A 20,359-nucleotide genomic window follows, 5' to 3' on the forward strand; every position below is an offset into this window, starting at 1 on the left:
CCACGACGAACACGAATGGGGTACACGATGATACGATTACGACGATAGCGAGAACGTTGCAACGGATTTGCGTTGATGGAGTCATCCGACACGAGTGACGATGGTATAGAAGCATGCGGCCCCGATGATGAGGTCGGTTGCCCATGGATTCTGCCGACTCAACCCACAAGGGCGATTTCAACATCCGGCACGACGATAAAAGGCAAAAGGTGGATGGGAAATGCTAGACTGTGACACCGAAACGGATCGAAGCGGAACGTGGGATGGTGTTTCCCGACGAGCGGAATAGTTACGAGGATGCTTGGAAGGAGGGTGAGCTCGGGCTGGCATGCTATACTCCCACTACACAGCCATGCTCTGAGGCTACATCCATCCATTGTTTTATGTTTGGGGATGGGCCATGGAGAGTTTCCTTAGAGAATGAGGTCGAGCGGACAGATGGGATGCCTGATCGTGCGAGGTGAGAGAATACCTGGCTTTTGGGTCATGGTATGAGGGAAAGGTAAGTCGGTACTGGGGCCGGACATGCCGTCTCGCTTTGCTTTCGTCGATATGAAGTCATCCACCATTCACCCCTCAACCGTCGACCGGCAAGGTAAGCGGAGTCGGGTGCTTTCGCCGTTGGGTTTGTGTCTAGAGAGGTTGCTGTTTAAGGTGAGAGTATCAGGTGAGGTATCGTCTATTCCTTCAGCTGTCAGTCGTGGGAACTTCGTTATGGAGTTACATTCGGTGCTATTACTGTCGTCTCTCAAGTAGTAAATTGTTTCACTCTCAAACTTGGGTAAGTAATGTCCCCACGAGGTTCTTACCAAAGGCGTTTGTGGGCCTTTACGGACTGTATACACCCTGCGATAAGCTAGCCTTGCTGGGCCTCGCTGTGGTAACTCTGGGGGAGGACCTCGAGGGGACAAGGTTTGCCCAAGTGGGTTACTAAACGCCCACGACAAACACCTTGTAGGTTGTCGTCTTTGGGCCGCCGAGTGGTGGGTTCTCAGCGTGCTTATTCTTGTATTTGGTGTATGAGGGGTGGTTTGCGCCCACCCCTCTGTCACCTTCTGCTCTAGGCATTTTTGCGCATCGTCTGTGGTCATTCCGTTTCATCTCTGCCATCATCAGGATAATACGTAGTTGCTACTTGAACTCAAGTCATACAATGGCAAGCGCCATCGGAGCCTCTCGACCATTTCGTCACAATTTGTGGGAGGGAGTTAGAACTACGAGCAGTCTCTAAGTAATTCTTTCTTGATAAAGCCATACGCAGTCCTTACTCATAGTCGACAGCAGGGCACCTTATATATACCTTCCAACTTCACGCAGCCGTTCAGGCGATCCTCAAGGCACCAGTGATTAATGCCATCGACTTCCTCGGCATGAGATAATTTCTAGGAGAAAACTGAATGTTACTGTTACCCCGAGATCATCTCCTCAAAGACAAACGTCTCTTTATCTTGATCTAACTAAGGATACCCTCCCGTTATCTATCACGCACGCTCATCCTCCCAACATCGTGAACGAATACGAACAGGTCTACTAGATCCCAGGAATGACTAGAAGTTCACTGTGCCTCCGACGTCCCCTCCTTCGGATGTTGACACTCGTGCGGAACCTGGCCTCTCTCGGACCTCTTATTCAAGAGAGTCTCGAGAGAGTCTCCTCGTCTCTTTCCATAGTATCGCGGAGCCGGCGTAGAAGCTTTTCCGCATAGTTCTTGCCGAAGCCACGTCTCAAGTTTCAACCTCGATGTCTTTTCTCAGTCCCTCCTTACCTTCGAGCTTAACTCTACATGGCCCCCACTCCAGGACCAACTCCACAACATGGAGGGACTACCGACAGAAGAGCCGAAAGCAGATCTCATCCTTCTCATCAAGGAATAGCTCTAGCGGGACAGTCTCGTCACTCTCATCACTAAAGCTTGGATCGCGAACCACAACCGGAATTTTCCTGCTCCGCAGCGCCTTCCACTGGGCCTTGTCTGTCGTCGGGCGTTGCAGATAATAGGTGATTCTGTCCGGTAACCCGACGAGGTGAAGATACTCAGGTCCACGCTTGCGAGACCCTAGCCGGTAGTGTCCCGTCTTCAAGTACCCGGCCGCGCCGTAGCTAGGATGCCTCAGGTGCTTGTCCACATAGACTCGCTCGATACTCGGTAGGGAGAGGGACCATTCGAGCGCGCCGGACAGGGCCCCTGGGGATATGATATTCGAACTGAGCCAATCGAATCTGACGTTTTGGATAACCCGGAGGATTCCGTCTGCCGTCGCACTAGGCTGAGAACTTGAGGAGGCGTGATGGTCGCTCGATTGTTGGGCACACGGCCACGGCTGCGTAAACTCGATCTCGACGTCGTCATTAATGATCCAGAAGACGTCAAGCGCTGGGCATGCCCAAACACAATCCTCCTTCGAAAAGCCAAACACGCGCTCTCCAAAGAGTAAGGCACGCGGCAGCATGTAGGGTTGGCTGCGATAGCGAAGGGGATGGAAAATCTTCAGGGCCATGGCCCTGGTCCAAGAGCAGACTTGTAATGGCAGTCGCATATTGTTGAAGCGCTCCCTCGAGGAGACTAGCTTCGTGTCTTCAAGGTGTGGGAATTGTCGTTGTGAGTAGGCTGTTACGTCGTCTTGTAATACGCGTCCCGGGAGTTGTAGTCTTTGAGGGTCTTGACTGTGACAAATTTCCCACGTGATGGGCTGGCAATCGGCGGCGGCGCCTGCGATCATTCTGTCGAATATCATAACTATGATCTCGTTTGGGAGATGGGGAAGGCAACGAGACTCCTCCACTACGTCCGAAGTCTTTTGTGGCGTCATTGTCGTAGGCGAATCAATACTCAGGAAGCGTAAAGTGATGCGGTAGTGATGATACTGTATGAGAAATTTGTGATGATGGTGTGTTGCCTCTAGAATTTCTCAGCGTTTGTCAGGTAGGATAGTAGCCATAATATCTGTAAAACCGATGGCTTCAGAGACGGCAGATAAAGAACCTTGAGTGTTCCACCGACACTGGACTCGAACAACTTTTTCTTTCGATCTCCGAAAGAAAATTTTGTCATGAAATGTTGATGCTCTGACGTTGACGTCGGGAAAAGACGGACAAAGACTTTCTTTGCCGACCTTTCAAGCATGGTTTTGAAAACCAAAGGATCGTACGCCTACACGACCAGGCGTCGGGCTTTGAATTCTTTGTTTGGTATCTATGCTTAGAAGAAAGGAGAAGAAAGGGAAATTCTCAAGCACAATATTACTCCAGACTAACTAACTTGGCCCTCTTCAATATGTGTGAGGCATTCTGCAAAAGTAGAATCTCGTTGTCCGAAACTTCCCCACCGCCATGTTCATGACGCCTTGGTTCTAAGAGCTTACTCCGTTCTCCGTAGCCACAGTGACACAGAATCATCTAGTATCGTTCCCAATTTCCTGTTGGCATCACAGTATCATCCAACCTGACAAGAATTTACAATCTTTGGTCTCATCTGGAGTCAAGTATTTCATTTTGAAGCCTTCGGTCGTCTGAATGATCTCTGCACCACCCTCGCCATCCGTGACGTACAATCGAACTTTCTTTTTCTCGAGAAATTCCCAATTAGACATGCCATCAAATTTTGATGTTAAGAGTTGCAAGTCGAGATCTATTCTGTCGTCAATCTCTACCGGCTCGCTCGGGCGAGGGCTTGGTAGAGCCGATGGTGAACGGCGACTCCGATAATATCTCCATGGTTCGAGGTGACAGACTACTTTCCTAAGATTTGGTAGCAACGCCAGAGCAGTACAGAAATTGGCTGGCTGATTCTGGAAGTATCTACTACCAGGTTCCGGACTGGTGGGAAGGATGATGTTTTGCACTTTCTGTAGGAGTCGAATGCCCTCCAGATTTGCTTGAAAGTATTCGTCTTCCATGGAAAAAGCGTCGATTTCAGGCAACGCCCATCCGTAGGGGGGCTCTTCACCCCGTGATATCTCCGCTCGGATTAACCTTTGACGAACCATTTTTTGACCCGTTCTGTTGATCTGCGACGGAAGTCTGAGACTTGCGAATCTCTTTCGAGTTTCGTGAGACATTCTTCCGTAGTCCCTGGCGTCTAGGGCGATGGAGCTTTTAATCAAATAAGTCCGTTCCCAGAAGATTGGACATGCGGACTGCACAGCTTCTGATATGAGGATATCGATGATGGCCATAAATATCCTAGAAGGCAATGAAGCCGGGCCAACGGGGCGGGTTTCGCTCTCTTTTTCGTCTTTTGTTGCCGACAAGCATTGTGAGCATGTGCATTCTGGATGTAGGAACTTGATACTTGGACTTTCCGCATCAGGGTCATCCGAAGTATTGTAAACCTCAAAGGTAGAGAGTCGACTATCTGGTACTTTTCCGTATACTCGTACGCTTCGACGGCCGAACGGATTCCAAAATGACCCAAACTTGGTCTTTTCGGGGAGATGATGGTCGCTCCATTCGGGAAAATTGTCGGCATCCATAGGAATCATACCGAGAAGGCATTTGGTATCACTCATCTCGATGGTGTCAATGAGGCTTTTCCCATTGAAGATGACTTCTTTCAGTTGCAGCAGATTCTCAACAACTTCGAGAATAGTCATGTTGAATTCCAGGATATGAAATCGTCGAATTTGTTGCATGAAAGCGTGGGCCTCAAAAGTCGGGAGATATATCAATGAATCGAGGAGGCTTCTAAAGTAATAACTTTCCACTTTGGGTACCCGGAATAGATCAACGTAAGGTAGGACGAAGATGTCAGGGCCCGTTCTCTCAAGATAAAAATGCAGCGAGGGAATCGGTATGAAGACCCTACTAGTGAGCTCTCTGCATTTCTTGTTGATCTGTAAAGGAATAGAGATGTTTCGGAATCGATGGATGCTGAGCGGTCCAGGGTAACCCACGTCGCCAGTGAGAGCGAGCCGGAAGTTCGACGGAGCGTCTTCTGCGTACTCTAACCGCCACTCAATGGCCCGTGAAGAAGCTTTCGCATCTGCGAGGAAGGCCTCAATGATGGCAAAAAATATCTCGGTGGGGATAGAGTCAGGGCCGGCGCAACCTGGAAGCGCCGGACGAAGTTGATGAGGAGACATCGTTGGATGACATAGATTGGCTCGAAGAAAAGTAAGTGGTAAGAAATTCAGATGAGAACGAAGTAGAAGCTTAAAGTGATTTTGTAAGAAGCGGGAAATCTGAAAGGAGTAGGAATGCCCCTCCTTTCCAGAATGAGGGAGGATGCACCATTTCGCGGCAAAGATTTCTACCCTTTTGGGCCTTATTTTATCCGACATACTACAGGTACCTGGAGGGCAATGTCTGCTGCCTTGAACAAACGATGACTGACTTTGGAGTTGCGGAGCCGCAAACCTTCGAAAGGGACCAAAGACTAGTGCCAGAGGCGACAGAAGGGAGGAAGCACCAGGAATATCAGCGGGCACAAATGATAAGAGAGCCCCAGCCACCTACCTGTTGGGGTCACAAGGCAATCAATTTGGTGTATTATGCCTATAAGCCGTTCCGTTCTCACAAATAATACCTTACATCGTACAGAGCATGTTTGAGATTAATCCGCAGTGAAAGCATGAACAGAGGAGTAGGAGGTAGTGAAATTGCGCTAAACGTTTGGCCAAATTAATTATATTTTCCACGGCCTACTCATTGCTTTCGACTTTGATCTTAACTGATAATGTATACCTCGCCCGAGACGCGGCAATCCCAGAGTCCGCGGGTTCATCGTAGCTCAATATCTCGTACAAGTACAAATGGCTATTCTGAAGCTTCAACTCTCCCTGTCATTATACTCAAGGTCGGACGGACAGCAGAAGCAGTCGGGGAAAAGGTGCTTCACGCGGATACCGTCCTTGGTGATTTTCATCTCCATAACAGCCGGCTTGATATCATCCCTGAACGCAAAAAGCTCAATCTCACGTCTCTTAAACGGAAGCCACAGCTTGCGGAAGGCACGACCGTGTCTCTCCTCCCAAATCTTCATATCCGGGTACCGGTGACCCTCGACCTTCATCCAGCCTGGGTGAATCGCCAGGAGCTCGGGGTCATCGTACATGGGCACGGAATAGCCGGCGATAATGGAGACCGTCTGAAGGCTCGGGAGCGTTGACATCGCGGCGACGGCGACCTTGTTGTTCTTCTGAAAGAAGCGAAGTGTCGGGAGGAAGACGTGCTGGACGCCGCTCAGGAAGTCGTGGCCCAGGGGAGTGGGGAGCTGAATGGCCGACGAGCATTTTGTCTCGCGCATGGGACGGGCTCCTTCGGTGTCGTTGAAGTCGGGCGTGAAGAGGTCAACGTCAGGGCGGACCCAGGCGTCGACAGCGGAGAGGGGCGAGTAGTATGAGTGGTTCTTCTTGATGGGCATGCGGCGGAAGTGGCGATGTACCATGGAGCGCGTCTTCTTGTCGATTTGGAGGGGAAGACGAATGCTCTGGAAACGGTCGAGTTCGCTCATCTCAACCATCTCGGAGCCGACGTTATGGCCTCTGATCCGAAGGACGAGCTTGGTCGGGGCGTCGTGGTGGTAGTCGATGACCCATAGGACTGAGCGGTTGTCGGCGAGAGCGTTTTCGAGGTAAGCATCGATGATGCTGAGAAAGACCTCGCGGGGCAGATCTGCAGGACTTAATTTGCCTCGTCGGATAGTGGATCGCGACATGCCGGCGAAGGAGGCTGTCGAGAGGACTGTTCGGTCTGCGAGGCGAACTTGACCGCCTTCTCCTTTGGTGTTTGACAAGCCTGCTGGCGAAGATGAAGCAACGATATCAGACGCCATTGTATCTAGATGAGGAGATTTAGCAAATGAAAAGTCGTAGTGAGTGCGGCGAGTTGTCTACTTACCTTCCGACCGCCAGAATTGAGGATCTGACGGTGTTTTGTCGAATCCTTCTCAACACTCCGACCTCAATGCTAGAAGAGGGTGGAAAAGGAAAGAAGGGATGAGTCGAGGTAGGAAGATTAGGACTTTGAGAAGATTCGGTTTCATGTGAGTAGCCGCTTAGTCGTCATGTTGGGCTCTGTTTGTTTGTCCGCCTGCATACTCACTCTTGACTTAAGGTGCAGGATCAGGCCTATGGCAGATTGACCAACCACAATACGGATCAACGTCCTGTCACATTTTTCTCAGAAAAGCTGAGGCTTCATGAAAGGCCCTGAACTGGAGACGACGACATACATACTCGGTGAACATGTGCAAAAGAAACCGAATCACCTTCGATGAACTGTGCATGGGACAAAGACTTTGGTATTTCCTCATTACGACTTCTCATGAGCCAGCGTGTTGAACAACCTGAATTCTCAGTACGTCCTTCTATGATAGACTGATTCTTGGGGCGAGAGCTACCCCAACTGCCACACCAGTCTTTCCGTAACCACAAAGCTGGGTATCTATCCTCCTTCCAAAAGACAAGTGTGAATCCATCCCTTTGTACCATTCGTGATCCGCCAACGTCAAAGTCAGATTGCCAAAGATTCCAAGACCTGCTTCATGCGCTCTCTCAACTCTTCGACGGCTTCGTCGGCCTGAGGCTGAATGTATGTGATCATGATCTTGTCACGACTTGGGTGTAACTCCATGATGGGGCGCTGGTCATTGTCGATGACCCCGAAGAGCTTGACTCCTCGTGCTTCAAGATGACCGGCCCATAGAGTTCTGAGTGCTTCAGAGTCCTGAGTGCAGAATTCTGCAAGGCGCGGAAACTTCTTTGGGTCGACCTCATGGAGACCTGGCTTCATTCTATTGTGAAGTTTGCCAAATCTTCCAACGTTGACTGTGATTGACTTGAGGTTAGGGAGTCTGATCAGGGTTGAAAGGGACTCCTTGTTTGCAGTGATGAGGTAGCGCAAGCGCAGAAGAAAGATCTTTTCGATGCGAGAGAGGAGGGCGTAGCCAGAAGCAGAGGGCAGAAGCACAGCTTGGTTGTAGATGAACTGTTCGGCCTCGCGGCCTTCTTCCAGAGATGTGAAGAAAGGGACGAACTCGTCTGTGACAGGGACGTATGCTTTGACTGGGCAAAGTTGGCGACTGAGTCCGTCGGGAGTGGCGACCATGAATGGGAGTCTGGTAAAGGTCTTCTCGGTCATGCGTCGGGACTGCTGGTTGATCTGCGAGACAAGGCGAAGCTTCTGGTGGCGCTTGTAGGTCACGGAATAGGGCTTGTCCTCTAAAATGTTGACATCGTTGAGGACCAGCTTGGTGGCCAGGCTGTGATTGTAGGCGAGAGACCAGACCTTGGTATCGTTGCTCTTTGCCATATCGATAAGCTGTTCAACAACGTAAAGAAAGACCTCGTATGGCACACTAGCCTTCATCTGAGGGCGCTTATTCACCGCTGCGACAACAGAAGATGGGAAAGGGTCTGCCATGATGGCGGTGATCGTTGTGACTGGTGGTGGTTGAGGTGTGATAATATTGTGATATTGTTGTTGCTGTGGTAATGGGTACGGTCGCGGCAGTGAAAGTGAGAGAAAGGGAGAGTGGGAAGAAATGGATAAGCAGGTGAGTATTTTATACCACAGCAATAGGGAATTTTCGAATTGTAAAGAGGAAGGTGCAGCTCACTCAAAACAAAAAGGAAGGAGCAGGAAAATTGTGAGTGTGATTCAATGTGTTGAAGAGGAGGCTTCCGGGACCGAGAAGGACGACAGTGGCTGGACGAGACGAGAGACATACTAAGAATCATCGAGGCCATTGAAGCAAGGCTGTTTACAACTGGGATATGATGCCTCTTTCAAGATGAGTAAGGTAAACAAACAATTGGCAGTCTTTTCCGCGAGCCCTTCGGCCTATTGACATGGTGTGACGATAGCTTCACCTCAGAGCTTGAGATGGATTATAAGTCGAGGACTGCCACCGTCATAAAGTCACTATCAATCTTACCCTCTGAACTTTCCGAAAGTGTACCATGCGGCCCTCCATATTGTACATGCGTCGGTAATCAATGCTATGGTAGAACGCGACTGGAAATTTGCATCTGGTCTTACCGTCTGTTATTTGGGCTGGCCGTGGACGGTGACAACTTTCTTAGACAAAAGAACAGCATTTTCTGATCGGACCATTGTAGCTATATCTCATGATGATATCACTGGTGCAATGAATTGAGACTTCATGGAGTTTACGAATGAGCATTGTGATTCATACGAACGACTAGCTGTCTGAGGCCCAATCCTCCCACTCGTCATCTCTTCGTATGAGCTGAATGATACCCCTTGTGTACAATCGAACAGGAGCCAGTATCGTGGAACTCTGAATAACGCGAGTACGCAATAAGGAGGCGGGCAACCTCATGTCCATAACCATCACAGCCACTGCACTAAACGCTACGGAATTCGCCTCCGCGAGCCAGATCATCGCGACTGAGCATGTTCAGCTGACCACCGTTGTCAGCCTTCATGGCAAGAATGACCGGGTGACGCTGATTATCGTAGCAATGACAGACGGGGTCGAGGAATTTCATGCGGACGCTGCCATCGTTCTTTCGAATGAGCTCGAGAAGCTCCACGTCGCCGGCACCAGGCGCGTAGCACACGAGCTTGATGCCCTTCTGCTGCAGCTTGGCCCATACAGGCTTCATCTCTTGACGGTACTTGCGCTCCCACTCGATAAGTGACGGGAACAGCCTGCTGTCGAGGGGAAGTTCCGAGTTGTGCTGGTGGCGCTTTCTTTTGGGGGTGCTGAGGATGCGGATGACGCCAACGTCGATGGCGACTTGCTTGAGGTTGGGCAGCTGAAGGATGGCCTCGAAGTCCTTGCCATAGGCGTAGCGGTACAACTCAGTAATGAAGATGCGGACGCTCTGAATGGAGTGGGTGATGAGACAGTTGTCGGGGCGAGGTCTCATGAGAGCGGCATAGAGGTGCGGGATGCTCTCCCGCTCGCCCACGAAGATGAGGAAGTGGTCTCTGGTGGGACAGATCCAGCCGACACGCACGAAGCCGGGCTCGGCGCCTTCGACGTAGATCATCTCCCGGGGGCGGAAGACGAGCTTGAACTTGATGCGGGAGCGGCGGTCGATCTGGTTGAGAATGCCGACGATGCGGAAGCGCTTGCGCTGGGGGGCGCGGTTGCCGAGCGCGGCGTAGTCGACTTGGTCGAAAACCGTCAGGCCAGACTTGGCATCAGGCGTGGGGTCACGGGAGGTCCAATAGAGGATTGAGTCGGTCTTCTGCTCGGCCTCTTTGAGGAGGTGGTCGAAGACGAGCTCGAAGACCTTGTGCTTGGGGTCTTTCGGGCCCTTGACGACTGGAAGAGCCTTGCCAAAAGATGACATATCCATGGACGGTGCCATCTTGGCGTCTGGAATGGATGTCGAGGCACTCATCGCGATGGTTGGAAGCCTCAGAATCGGTTGGAGACTTTTCGTGTGCCTGAGTGGAAAGTGTATGAGAGAAGAAGAGAAGGAAAGCTGACTGAAGAGAGGTAAATAACTAAAAAAGAATAGAGACGTGTGAGGAAGAAACCAGGCGAAAGTCTCTTTTCCATTGCTTGCAAACAGTAGCCGTCAATCTATTCAGACGTGCGGGTAGCCGAAGGAGCGGTATGAGTTGAAGCGGAGGTGGTTTGTTTGTGGTCAATCAATGCGGGAGCCGGGAGATGTTCAGTCATGCTTGATCGTACGGCCTTGACTCTGCTTCGCCTCCCGTACCGTATTCGTCACAGTGCTATCCTGAAATAGTATCAGTGCCAAGTACTTTGAGACTCAGGTTCTGGCCAGCCCTGCTCTGGAGGAAGATGGAATGAACTTCCATGGTAGCAAGAAAGTGAGTCCTTGATTTTGGTGTGTGAGAGGGAATCACCATTACGACAGACGAATTGGGGGAAGGTTTAGAAGGAAGATGCCATTGAAATGTGTTTTGAGGCGAGAGCAATTCACAAAGGCAAGAAGCAGTGTATAGTGTCAACTTAGGTATTATTAGATGAAGTTGTGATCGCTTTAATCCTTTTTCAACCTTTCTGTGTGACTTTCGCCCCTTTTGTTACAAAGAAATTGAGTCCTCTACAGACTCAAGATTAATCTCCTTTGTAGTTGCCCGAATCTGCGGCAATTTGTTCACACTTCGACTTTGAAGCACATTGGTGACGCTCGCCTTCTTCTGCGGGGGGCTACTGAAGAAGATATCATCAAACAACTTGTTCGAGAACCGAGTCTTCAGATCCTCCAGAGTCCACCCGGCCTCCTTTCCAATATCCGCCATGATCCCGAGGAACTCTTGAATCTCAGCCCTGTAGTCCTCGTTCTTCATCTTCTCGAGCCACGGCCTGCCGTTGACGCTGAATTCCTTCCACTCTTTGGCCCAGTGAGGTCGCGTCTTCAACAGTTTCTGAGTATTAGGATCTTTGAGAGCCATCCACTTGTCAAGAACCTGCTGAGCGAACGGCACCCAGATATCCGAGGCCGCGTGGAGAGTAAGAACCTCAATCGAACAGGTGCCCAACTCGTTGCCGCGCTGAGGCGCCATCACGACGTTACTTCCTCCCATGATCCTCATCTCCAACGGCATACGCATAGGGCACTTTTGACGGTTCTCTTTCGTATACGCAGTAAGAATCGCATCCCACCAAGCGCGCTGGACAGGGGCATAGTCAATCTCTACAGGCTCATTAGGTCCAAACGTCTTGCCGCCTTTAGCCACGAGAGGGATCTCGACCTCCATGTCGCGCACGCGGACGTTCTGGATCGCGCGCTGGAAGTGCAGCGCGTCGGGGACGTAGGTCGTGACCTCCTTGTCCGGGAGAGCCAGCATGGCGAAGCGGGAGATGAGGGTTACGGCCGCCTCGGTGAAGCAGACTTGGTTGACGAGCTTGTCGAGGAGCGTGGTGTTCTGAAGCACGTTCATCGTGAAAGTCTGCACGAAGGAGAGGAAGATGTGGGCGTCGTCGGGGAAGTTCACGACGCCGGCGCTGTTGGTTGTGTCGTTCCAGCAGTTGACCCAGACTTTGTCCGAGTACGGGAACCAAAACCACTCCGAGTAAAAGTCGTTTGTCGCGCGGTCCTCAAAGATCTCCTGATATCCCCGCCTCTCTCCCTCGGTTAGGTTGCGCCAGGGGTCGGCGAGCGTAGCTGGGAGCTTAGACAGGTCGAGGTCCGCGGGCGGAGGCACGGCCAGCGCGACGGAGACCTTTTCGGGCTTCAGGCGAGCGTAGGTCATGGGCGACATCTCGAGTGTGATGTGCGTGACGACGCCCATCAGTCCGAAGCAGCCGCTCGCGGCTCGGAGGTGCTCGGGCCTGATGACTTCCTGCGGCTCTCCGTGGCAGTCGACGTACTCGATGCGACGGACGAGATCGCTGAGGGTCTGGTGGCGACGGCCGGCGCCGTGGCAGATTGGGGCGTTGGAGCCACCCAGGGTGATTTCCACCATGATGACGTTCATGGGCATCGTAACGGTCTTGTTGTCAATGCACCATCGGCGGAGTCTCTCGTTTGTGCAAGCGGTGCCGACCCTGACAAGGTAGTTGCCGTTCTCGAGGGGCTTTTCGGAGACCATGCTGATTGTCTGGAGGTCGTTGGCGGCGGACTCTGGGAAGGGTAGAGCCGTAATGTTGGGCAGCTTGGTGACCTCGTGAAGGCCAAGGAGGGAAATGAGAACATAGCCGTTCTCTGCGAAGACCGGGGACCACGAGTGACCTGTTGAGAAAAGTCAGATATTGAGCGAGCAGATAGAGACATGCTGAAACTTACGGAAACCTGAGCACCGCACGCCCATGTTGTGCGCCTTGGCGTACTTGACAATGAGTTGGACCTCTTGAGATGTCTTTGGCACACATGTGAGAGCTGGAATGTTCTTCACGGTGAGACCCCAGTTCTGGAACTCCGTCTTGTAGTATACCTGACGACTGGTTAGACAAATCGTTTGTCGAGATAAATCATTCGAGCGAGGACTTACTACGATACCGGCTCCTTGGAGCTCATTCTTATTACCTTCGAAGAAGTCCTCCATCTTGATCAACGTGTTTTGAAGAAGCGCTCTCTCCTTAACAGCAAGCTTATGGATAGGCTCCTTGAGCTTCTTGATACCCCGCGCACCAACCTGGATGACGCAGTCCGCCTCATGCAGCCTCGCCAGCTCCTCCCGGCAACCCAGACTGGGACCCATCTGGAAGCCATTGCCGATCGTCTTGGGGTCATCGCCGGCGAGGAATCTCTTGATACACTTTTGCTCGTCGTCAGTATGCTTATGGAGAATGTTGGAGAATGCGCCATCGGTTTCCGAGTCCTGGAAGACCTGAAGGAGCCTGCGGAGGAATTGGACGTAGTCGACGTCTACATTTTCGTTGATGTAGTCATCGAGAAGGGCCTGCAGACCTGGGACTTCCTTTTTGCTGAATTTGGGGTTGTTGTGGAGGCCCTTGGCAATGTGTCCGATACGTTCGTCGACCGAGTGGTCCCACGCTTTCGATGTGGAAGTCATGATTCAGTTTGGCAGGGTAGTCGAATAGCTATGAATATTGGTTGTGATAGTAAGCAGTAAGCCTGTCAATTCATAACTATCGATGGCAGACCATCAAATGATGAGTATCAGGTAGTAGGGTATCCTGCCGGGACTTTATATCTGTCCCAATTCTATGAGATATGCTCAGCTTTCCGCCCACAGAAGAATGCGACACCTTGGGGACCGTCTTCATCTCTCAGAGCATTTGTTTTCGCGCAGTTTTTTTTTTTTTTTTAATATCTTCAGCCGCATTGAAAACATACGAAATCAGAAAGTCAATATCAGCCGTGTCTCAAATGAACACTGGGGCGGGGGCGGACTTGACGACGAAAACGGCAATAGTATCGCCTTCGTGTGAAACAAGCGCCCACGAGGAGAGCCGGCAGTGAATGCCAACGTCTACGTAGATCATTTGCGGAGTATTACCCATCTGTTGGTATCAAAAGGTGAAGGCGTTTGGGCTCTAGAGGAAAGCAGGCGTCTTGTGTCGGCTTTGGGTCTTCTCCAACTTGTCTGTGAGAGCGGCGCATTAGGCTTTCTGAGAGAACACTCAGTTAAAGCGGGGATCACAAAGTTGATAGCGAAGAACAAATTCAAGTTCACAAGGCCAAGAATCAGTCAACGGCATCAATACATGCGGGGAGTGGCAAGATCCTTGACCTCCCGCTTGATCAGAAAGGTCCGGCCCGACTTTTAGCCCATCCTCTGTGATGGCCTTAAACTCAATCATTCACAGCCAAAGTGGATCACGGAAACATTAGGAACATCTCTCATGTTTATTAGGGGGGGGGGGGGTGGAATCTCTTTGGCTTGTGGCGTTGTAAGACATTTGGGGAGGCAGATAACCGGTACCGTCTCATCGGCCGAATTTTGTGGCTTTTCCATTTCTCAGAGGTCGTTGACGGGGATTGAATCAGAAATGGGCGAGAATGGGCTTGAAATCAGTCTCGTCCCAACTCCCGTAGTTTGAGGTTGCCAACGCAGACTATCTGGAGCGTCTTTCCTCTATTTGACGATAGACCGACTGTCCTCATTTTGATGGAATTTCTATATCAAAGCCTAGACTATCAGCGGGTAATCGTCGGCCCCGAAGGCACAAAGATTATGATCAATGATGAAAAAGCGCCAAGGGAATCTTCTCCAAATATCATTGTCAATCAATCACTGACTGTTCTCTCTCCGCTCGCTGTCTTGGTCTTCAACATCTCTATCCGATGCCGTAAAGATGTCTTGTGAATGCTCGGGCAACCTGATCCTGCTCTCACGCCCACACGCAACCCACAGCAGAGCCCACAAGATACTCTGCACCATTAGAAGCGGTAGTTGAGCAGCAAAGGTCGAGATGCTGTCCGTGTAGTCTATGATTATCTGGCCGACTGACCAGCCTATCCAAGACAGGGACACTGATCCCAGCGCTTCGGTCAACGATGCCGATTGGCGGACCATGAAGGCCCAAAGAACTTCATAGAGTGTCAACTGAGATACTTGAACAGTCTTTTCGGAATTCACTTACGAGGCAAAGCTGCTTCATTAATTCGCCACAGGAATTGGAAAGGAATAGCTTCAAGAAAGCTGAAGCCAGAAACGGCTAGGACGCTCAAGAGACCCGAAGTTGTCGCGACTGAAACCATGATAATGACTAGTTGAAGAAATCAGTAAGTATCAAGCCATGTTCCTGTTTTCAATTCGAATCGATCATGATTGCAACCTCATTTCAGCATTACATAAATGCCTTGAATGGCATTCAAGATACCAGACGTGCAGAAATATCCAAGTACACAGAGAATGTCAGTGGAAGAACAAGATAACTTACAGAGCGTCGATGGCAATTTGTAAATCAAGAGACCAGCGAGGATGCTGATAAATACAGCACCCGCTCCGCTGACAGGGTCTTCGTGAATGAAACCCTGAGAAGTGAGAGACATCGCCAGGGCGATGGAAAAGACCAAGAATGATATTAAAGCGTTGGACAACGATTGCTATCAATTGCATTAGAATCTGAAAGCTGTGGAAGAGGAAGATTTCAGGACGAACCTGGTGCATCCACCAAACAGCCCCCGCTGCTTTGGCGTAGAACGACTCAGAAGCCGCACGCTGTGAGTAGTAGAGTTTCTGATGCGGAAGAAGCCAGGTAACATCCTTTGGCCCTCCAATAAGATTGGAGAAGCCGACCTGTATGGTGTAGTACAGTAGACTAATGTTGGTGAAGAAGATGATACCGCCGATGTCGATAGTCAGAGAAGTTTTGTTGAAAGTAATTTCTGGCAATGACCTGAGCGAGCTAACAAGCCCTTCGAAGGCAACGTTCCAAAAGAGGAAGCGCAGTGGTAACTCCTGGATGGGATACCATGTTATCATGTACTTGACGAGCGTCAACGCGAGACAACTTCTCAAGATGGCGTGGACCCTGGAGAGCAATACGGCGATATTGTGGAACAATGTGCCGCCTCTCACAACACTGACTAGAACTGCCCATTCATTAGTCTCTGGCTTGAGGAGGAGGGCGATGGGGATTTCTGAGTACTGTTCGCTGCGAAAGTGCAGATGGCGACTTGGTTGAGCGGCAAATACTGCAGCAAAATGAAGCCTGGCAGTTGCCCCACGAGGGACCAAGTATGAAAGATGAAGATTGCGGATGGCCTGGCGGAATTAGATGGACCGAGAGTGCTCAGTCCGGCCTGCTATCAGTCAGCGGCTGTCCATCTACTAATTGATCTGAGGCATCATGGGCTTACAAGACATAGTGCGAAGAAGAGGAACTCTACTCCCCATGTGTGAGAAGTAGTGATAAGAGTCGAGGTCTTGGCTATGTTGTTTTGCGCTTGCACTGGTAGATTATCGTTATTGGAGGAAGAGGATGACGATGCATCATGTATGGTGTCGTGTGTCTGCTCCTTGGGTTGGGGGTGAGGTGCCAAAGACAGCCGGATCCTATCGATACGATGCAGCTGCTCGACCCCTCGACGATTCACTCTCAAGACAGCTTGCCTATGGAACGTGTTCGTCCGAGCGTCGTAAGAGCAGAGAAGAGTTCGCTGCAGACCACCTTCAGAGCCACATTCGAGTATAGCGACTGGTGGGATACGGCAGTGGAAGTGCGTGACCGTCATCAAGTACGTATCCACCAGAGTGAAAGCAAAGGTGCCGCTTCCGGCAGGCGGCCCGGAGGGCTGCAGCAATGTTGGTGGGTCTCGTCGGTCATCTTCATCGCTGTAATGTTGCGGGTTCGTGGTGCTGAGATTGCCGTGATTGAACCCCCATAGATGCTTCTCAATGCTCGCAGAGTCGACAATGCCCTCTATGCCGATGAGTCGGGACTTGGCAGGCTGTTTGACTCTGCCTCGTGTTGAGATCAACACTATGGGGAACAAAAGAGCGAAGACCACGGCAAGAGGAAGGAGCCACATGTAGACCTGCCAGATCGACAATCGCATAAAGTCTGAGAGTACGATGCTGGCAATACCAGTGAAGAAAGAGAATGCCATAGGGACGGAGAAGCATGCAAAGTACGTGAAGCCGACGAAAACGACATAACGCATCCCGAAGCTCCTGTCGAAATAAGGCTCTGGTTCGAGGTTGTCCCAATGAATCGTCGCACCGTGAACCTTATCCAGCATGACTGTATCGGCGCCGACCACGCCAGTTATACTGACGCTTGGAAAGATCTCGCTGAGCCTAGCACCCCAGGTATCTTCTACCCGGTGCCATGGGGCTCCGTCTGGCTGGGAAAGGGATATCAACCTGCTGAGGAAGGCTCCACTATCATTGGCGATGGAGAGCTTGGCAAAGGCCTGGAACCCGGAGTCTTCTTTGTTCACTGGGGGTCGATGGCGGTTGGGGAACAGACCCATTGTTGCGTATGCGATGTCTCCCTTGTTAAATTGATCCGTCTGACGCCTCGAGAAACAAGCGAGAGCAGCTTCGATGAGCCGAAGGTCGGTAAGGATCGCGGATCCTTCAAAGTGGTCCACGAGTTCCTTCACAGCCTCCGCGTCGTCCCATGCCCGCTCAGCGAAGTTGCGTTTCGCCAATTCCTTAGGCTCCGCTTGGTCCCCGAGGACATAGAGTCGTATGCGATATTCCCCTGGGCAAAGTAGGAGTTCCGGCAGCGTCCACAGGCGGGATCCCCACTGCCGTAACCACGGCGTGACGTTCTCACGCTTGTACTCAGGAGGCTCAGTGCTAGCAAGGATTGAGGCAACCTTGTCGTTTGCGGATGGCCCGATGGCGATGATCATTGAATGTGCCGCGCGCACAATGTCGCAAATTCGATAGACGTCCTGACTACTACTCGTCGATCGTGCGATGCCGTCGTCGTTCCTAACACACTCGAAGTCGAGCCAGAATGCCCTTTTGCCCACCCTTTTTGCGGCATCCATGCCCCATTTGGCCAAGATCTCTCGATCCTGTCGTGCAACTTTTTTGTTAGCGTTCCTGGTAGCTTCGTCTCGGTAGTCGTGCTTGTTGAGTTCCTCCTCAGTAGCTACCCTGAACTGGAGCCTGGTGTATGAGACGAAGACGAACTCGAGGTCTACATCGTCTCCATGCTGCGCGAGGTAGTCGGAAACCTTGACTGTCTCGTATATGCCTTGTTCAAAGTCCCTGACGAAGCATAGGTATCGTGGACGAAGAGAAGTTGGCGAGCTGTCGACGCGTGACCCTGAAGGCGGCAGAGACCCGCTCAGCCTGATGTTATCGGTGTAATGCTGCTCTGATGCTGGAGGCCTTGCTTCTTGCAGGGGACCAGAAAGGATGGCATCTTGCTCTACCAGATGTCGACCTGGAAACGGTCTCTTCTGGATGCTTTCCTCCGTTGAGAGAACGCATACGTTATCGTAGCGTGAGTCCTTTTTGTTGCGAGCATCGACAAGCTGTTGTACAGTTGTCCCAAGATTCCCGGCCCAGCAGACCTTGAAATCATGATCAGTTCGGTTCTGGTCAGTCTGTCAGAGCAAGAATATGTCTCATACCAGCATACAAAGCACCGGCCATGCCACGAGGAGCTTCAGCGCTGTCACCACTAGTGTGTAAAAGCTAATATTGTACTTCCTTGTCCCAGGAACAAATAAAGATGAGCCGGTCCAGTAAGAGACGCGCAAAACTGGCGAGACTCGGGAAGGTAACTTCCCCAGGCGCGACCATCTCGATGTCTCGGGCAGAACGTCCGGCTCTTGGCCGCACTGAAGCACGAGTGGAACCAAGTAGCCGTCCGATGGCCGGGCCCACCATTCGTGGCTTGGGTCCGTGTAGTCGGGTTCCATCCTTTCAGGATCTCGCGATGCTTGATGAGGCGCGCATAGATCAAATATGCAACGATCTCGCGCTCAACTTAGAAGCAGAGTAGGAATCAGAATGCGCTTGGCGCGTATCAAGGGAACGCCTCACTTTTGTGTGGTTTTCGCGCTGAATGTCGTTGCCTGCTTACGCTGCACAGCCACGGCGGCTGAGACCTTGCATGAACCCCTGTCATTGTCGATGAAGTTGCTTCTTCTAGAGGTAGGCGCCGATAGCTCAGACTATTGGCTGGAATTAGTCAATGTGGGGCCACGCAACATCCAGCGCGAAATTGGAAGGAAGCATCGATCTTAACTGTCATGGCTGCACCTTCCAGATATTGCCGTGAGAAGGCCCTATAGGACCCCTGAGTTCCATTCCTGTCACCAACGGTGGCAGGCGCCTCACAGGCTTGTGAGGTCAGGTCAAAGTCCCGTTTGGCGGGATGGTCAAGGGCGAGCCTTCTCGGCGGCAGACTCGTCTTCACCAGGGTTCAGGTTCGATTCCCAGCATGTGCACCAAGAGATGTAGCCCCCAGTTCAACACCGGGGGGGTGAACTCTTTTTGGTATCGACTTTTGGTCTTTTTCTGGTCTTTAGGCGACCTTATACTATGGCATCTCTAGGCTTAAGTCAAGTCGCGAGCCCCTGCCCAAGTCTGAGATTGACGCCTCAGTAAAATTGACTGAAAGGCATGACCTAGATGTCTGCTACTCAAAAGATCATTTGGAATATGTTGGATTGATTGATTATTCTAGAAACATCGCATCATTGATCATCCAATACCTCCCAACTCATCACGTGACATCATCCTCCCACTCTTCGCACTTGCAGATCTTAACGGAACGAAATATCACGTAAGTCATTCCAAATAGAATCATCGTATAGAATGGAATAACGTTACACTCTTAAGTGGCGGCTGCAGACTGGTCCGTGTAGCTGTCGTCTGAACAACGGTTTCGTGACAAGCTGCAACTGCGAAGTCAGATTGACTCGAGCCCCTCCATATCTCGACGACATGTCTAATCGTCGACTGGTTCCGTCGCTCAAGACGCGAGTTGCAGGTAACTTTTGTTAGTATCCAACTACATGCTGTATCCCTTTGGATCTCAATTGCGCATTTTGGTCAGTCAATACGGCCGACTGAGAGCAAGAAAAACTGCATCCATCCTTCCGACCGTAATGCCACAGACAACAACCGAGATGCAGGTGCTGATTCGAAAGAGAGTCTCAGCTCTGTATAGCCATCTCAGTCACATAAGATATCTGTAGTCTACTAGATACCTTATAAGGCCAGTATGAAACACTCACACAAGTCGGAAGGAGCAAGAGGGAATGTCGTTGCATCGCCGGAGATCGGAGCCGAAAGCGGACCTCAGACATCCGAAGCCCCGCTTTCGCCGAGATCCGCCGACCTCACGCCAAAACCGGATTGGGAACCCTGACCGAAAGCTCTGGCCATGGGTATGGATACCGGCCGACTTTGGCTTATCTTTCAGACTTTTTCCATCTTCCAGGTTCATCCTTTGGCGTCTCACCTCAGATTTCATACTGACTAGCATTGCTATGCCTCACGTTCTTAGTCCGGTGACAATGCTGCATTGCCTGAGAGGCTGAGACGCACGTCGTGCAACAGCACCATCGCTACGAAGGACAGC

The 20,359-nt window shown here is 51.1% G+C and overlaps 7 protein-coding genes across 7 annotated transcripts; all 7 read right to left on the reverse strand.

Annotated features, from left to right (window-relative positions):
* Positions 1-1,823: 1,823 nt before the first annotated feature.
* On the reverse strand, positions 1,824-2,810 carry CTAM01_11468 (uncharacterized protein; the record flags this gene model as incomplete). The annotated part of the gene is made up of 1 exon (XM_060527479.1): positions 1,824-2,810. One exon carries the CDS (start codon positions 2,808-2,810, stop codon positions 1,824-1,826), a length of 987 nt encoding a protein of 328 aa, XP_060377919.1.
* A 615-nt stretch (positions 2,811-3,425) lies between these two features.
* Positions 3,426-5,081, reverse strand: CTAM01_11469 (uncharacterized protein; the record flags this gene model as incomplete). Its single annotated transcript, XM_060527480.1, has 2 exons — positions 3,426-3,923; positions 4,689-5,081. The coding sequence occupies 2 exons, from the start codon at positions 5,079-5,081 to the stop codon at positions 3,426-3,428; spliced, it is 891 nt and encodes a 296-aa protein (XP_060377920.1).
* A 686-nt stretch (positions 5,082-5,767) lies between these two features.
* Positions 5,768-6,772, reverse strand: CTAM01_11470 (uncharacterized protein; the record flags this gene model as incomplete). The annotated part of the gene is made up of 1 exon (XM_060527481.1): positions 5,768-6,772. One exon carries the CDS (start codon positions 6,770-6,772, stop codon positions 5,768-5,770), a length of 1,005 nt encoding a protein of 334 aa, XP_060377921.1.
* A 680-nt stretch (positions 6,773-7,452) lies between these two features.
* CTAM01_11471 (uncharacterized protein) lies at positions 7,453-8,361 on the reverse strand (the record flags this gene model as incomplete). Its single annotated transcript, XM_060527482.1, has 1 exon — positions 7,453-8,361. The coding sequence occupies one exon, from the start codon at positions 8,359-8,361 to the stop codon at positions 7,453-7,455; it is 909 nt and encodes a 302-aa protein (XP_060377922.1).
* Positions 8,362-9,308: 947 nt separating this feature from the next.
* Positions 9,309-10,316, reverse strand: CTAM01_11472 (uncharacterized protein; the record flags this gene model as incomplete). Its single annotated transcript, XM_060527483.1, has 1 exon — positions 9,309-10,316. The coding sequence occupies one exon, from the start codon at positions 10,314-10,316 to the stop codon at positions 9,309-9,311; it is 1,008 nt and encodes a 335-aa protein (XP_060377923.1).
* A 655-nt stretch (positions 10,317-10,971) lies between these two features.
* CTAM01_11473 (uncharacterized protein) lies at positions 10,972-13,407 on the reverse strand (the record flags this gene model as incomplete). The annotated part of the gene is made up of 3 exons (XM_060527484.1): positions 10,972-12,623; positions 12,678-12,825; positions 12,883-13,407. 3 exons carry the CDS (start codon positions 13,405-13,407, stop codon positions 10,972-10,974), a joined length of 2,325 nt encoding a protein of 774 aa, XP_060377924.1.
* A 1,182-nt stretch (positions 13,408-14,589) lies between these two features.
* CTAM01_11474 (uncharacterized protein) lies at positions 14,590-18,689 on the reverse strand (the record flags this gene model as incomplete). Its single annotated transcript, XM_060527485.1, has 7 exons — positions 14,590-14,888; positions 14,942-15,067; positions 15,242-15,407; positions 15,463-15,896; positions 15,953-16,106; positions 16,164-18,338; positions 18,399-18,689. 7 exons carry the CDS (start codon positions 18,687-18,689, stop codon positions 14,590-14,592), a joined length of 3,645 nt encoding a protein of 1,214 aa, XP_060377925.1.
* Between the last annotated feature and the right edge of the window lie 1,670 nt (positions 18,690-20,359).

This window comes from Colletotrichum tamarilloi, assembly GCF_030869305.1.
Source record: "Colletotrichum tamarilloi strain Tom-12 chromosome Unknown Scaffold_62.1, whole genome shotgun sequence".
Taxonomy (NCBI): domain Eukaryota; kingdom Fungi; phylum Ascomycota; class Sordariomycetes; order Glomerellales; family Glomerellaceae; genus Colletotrichum; species Colletotrichum tamarilloi.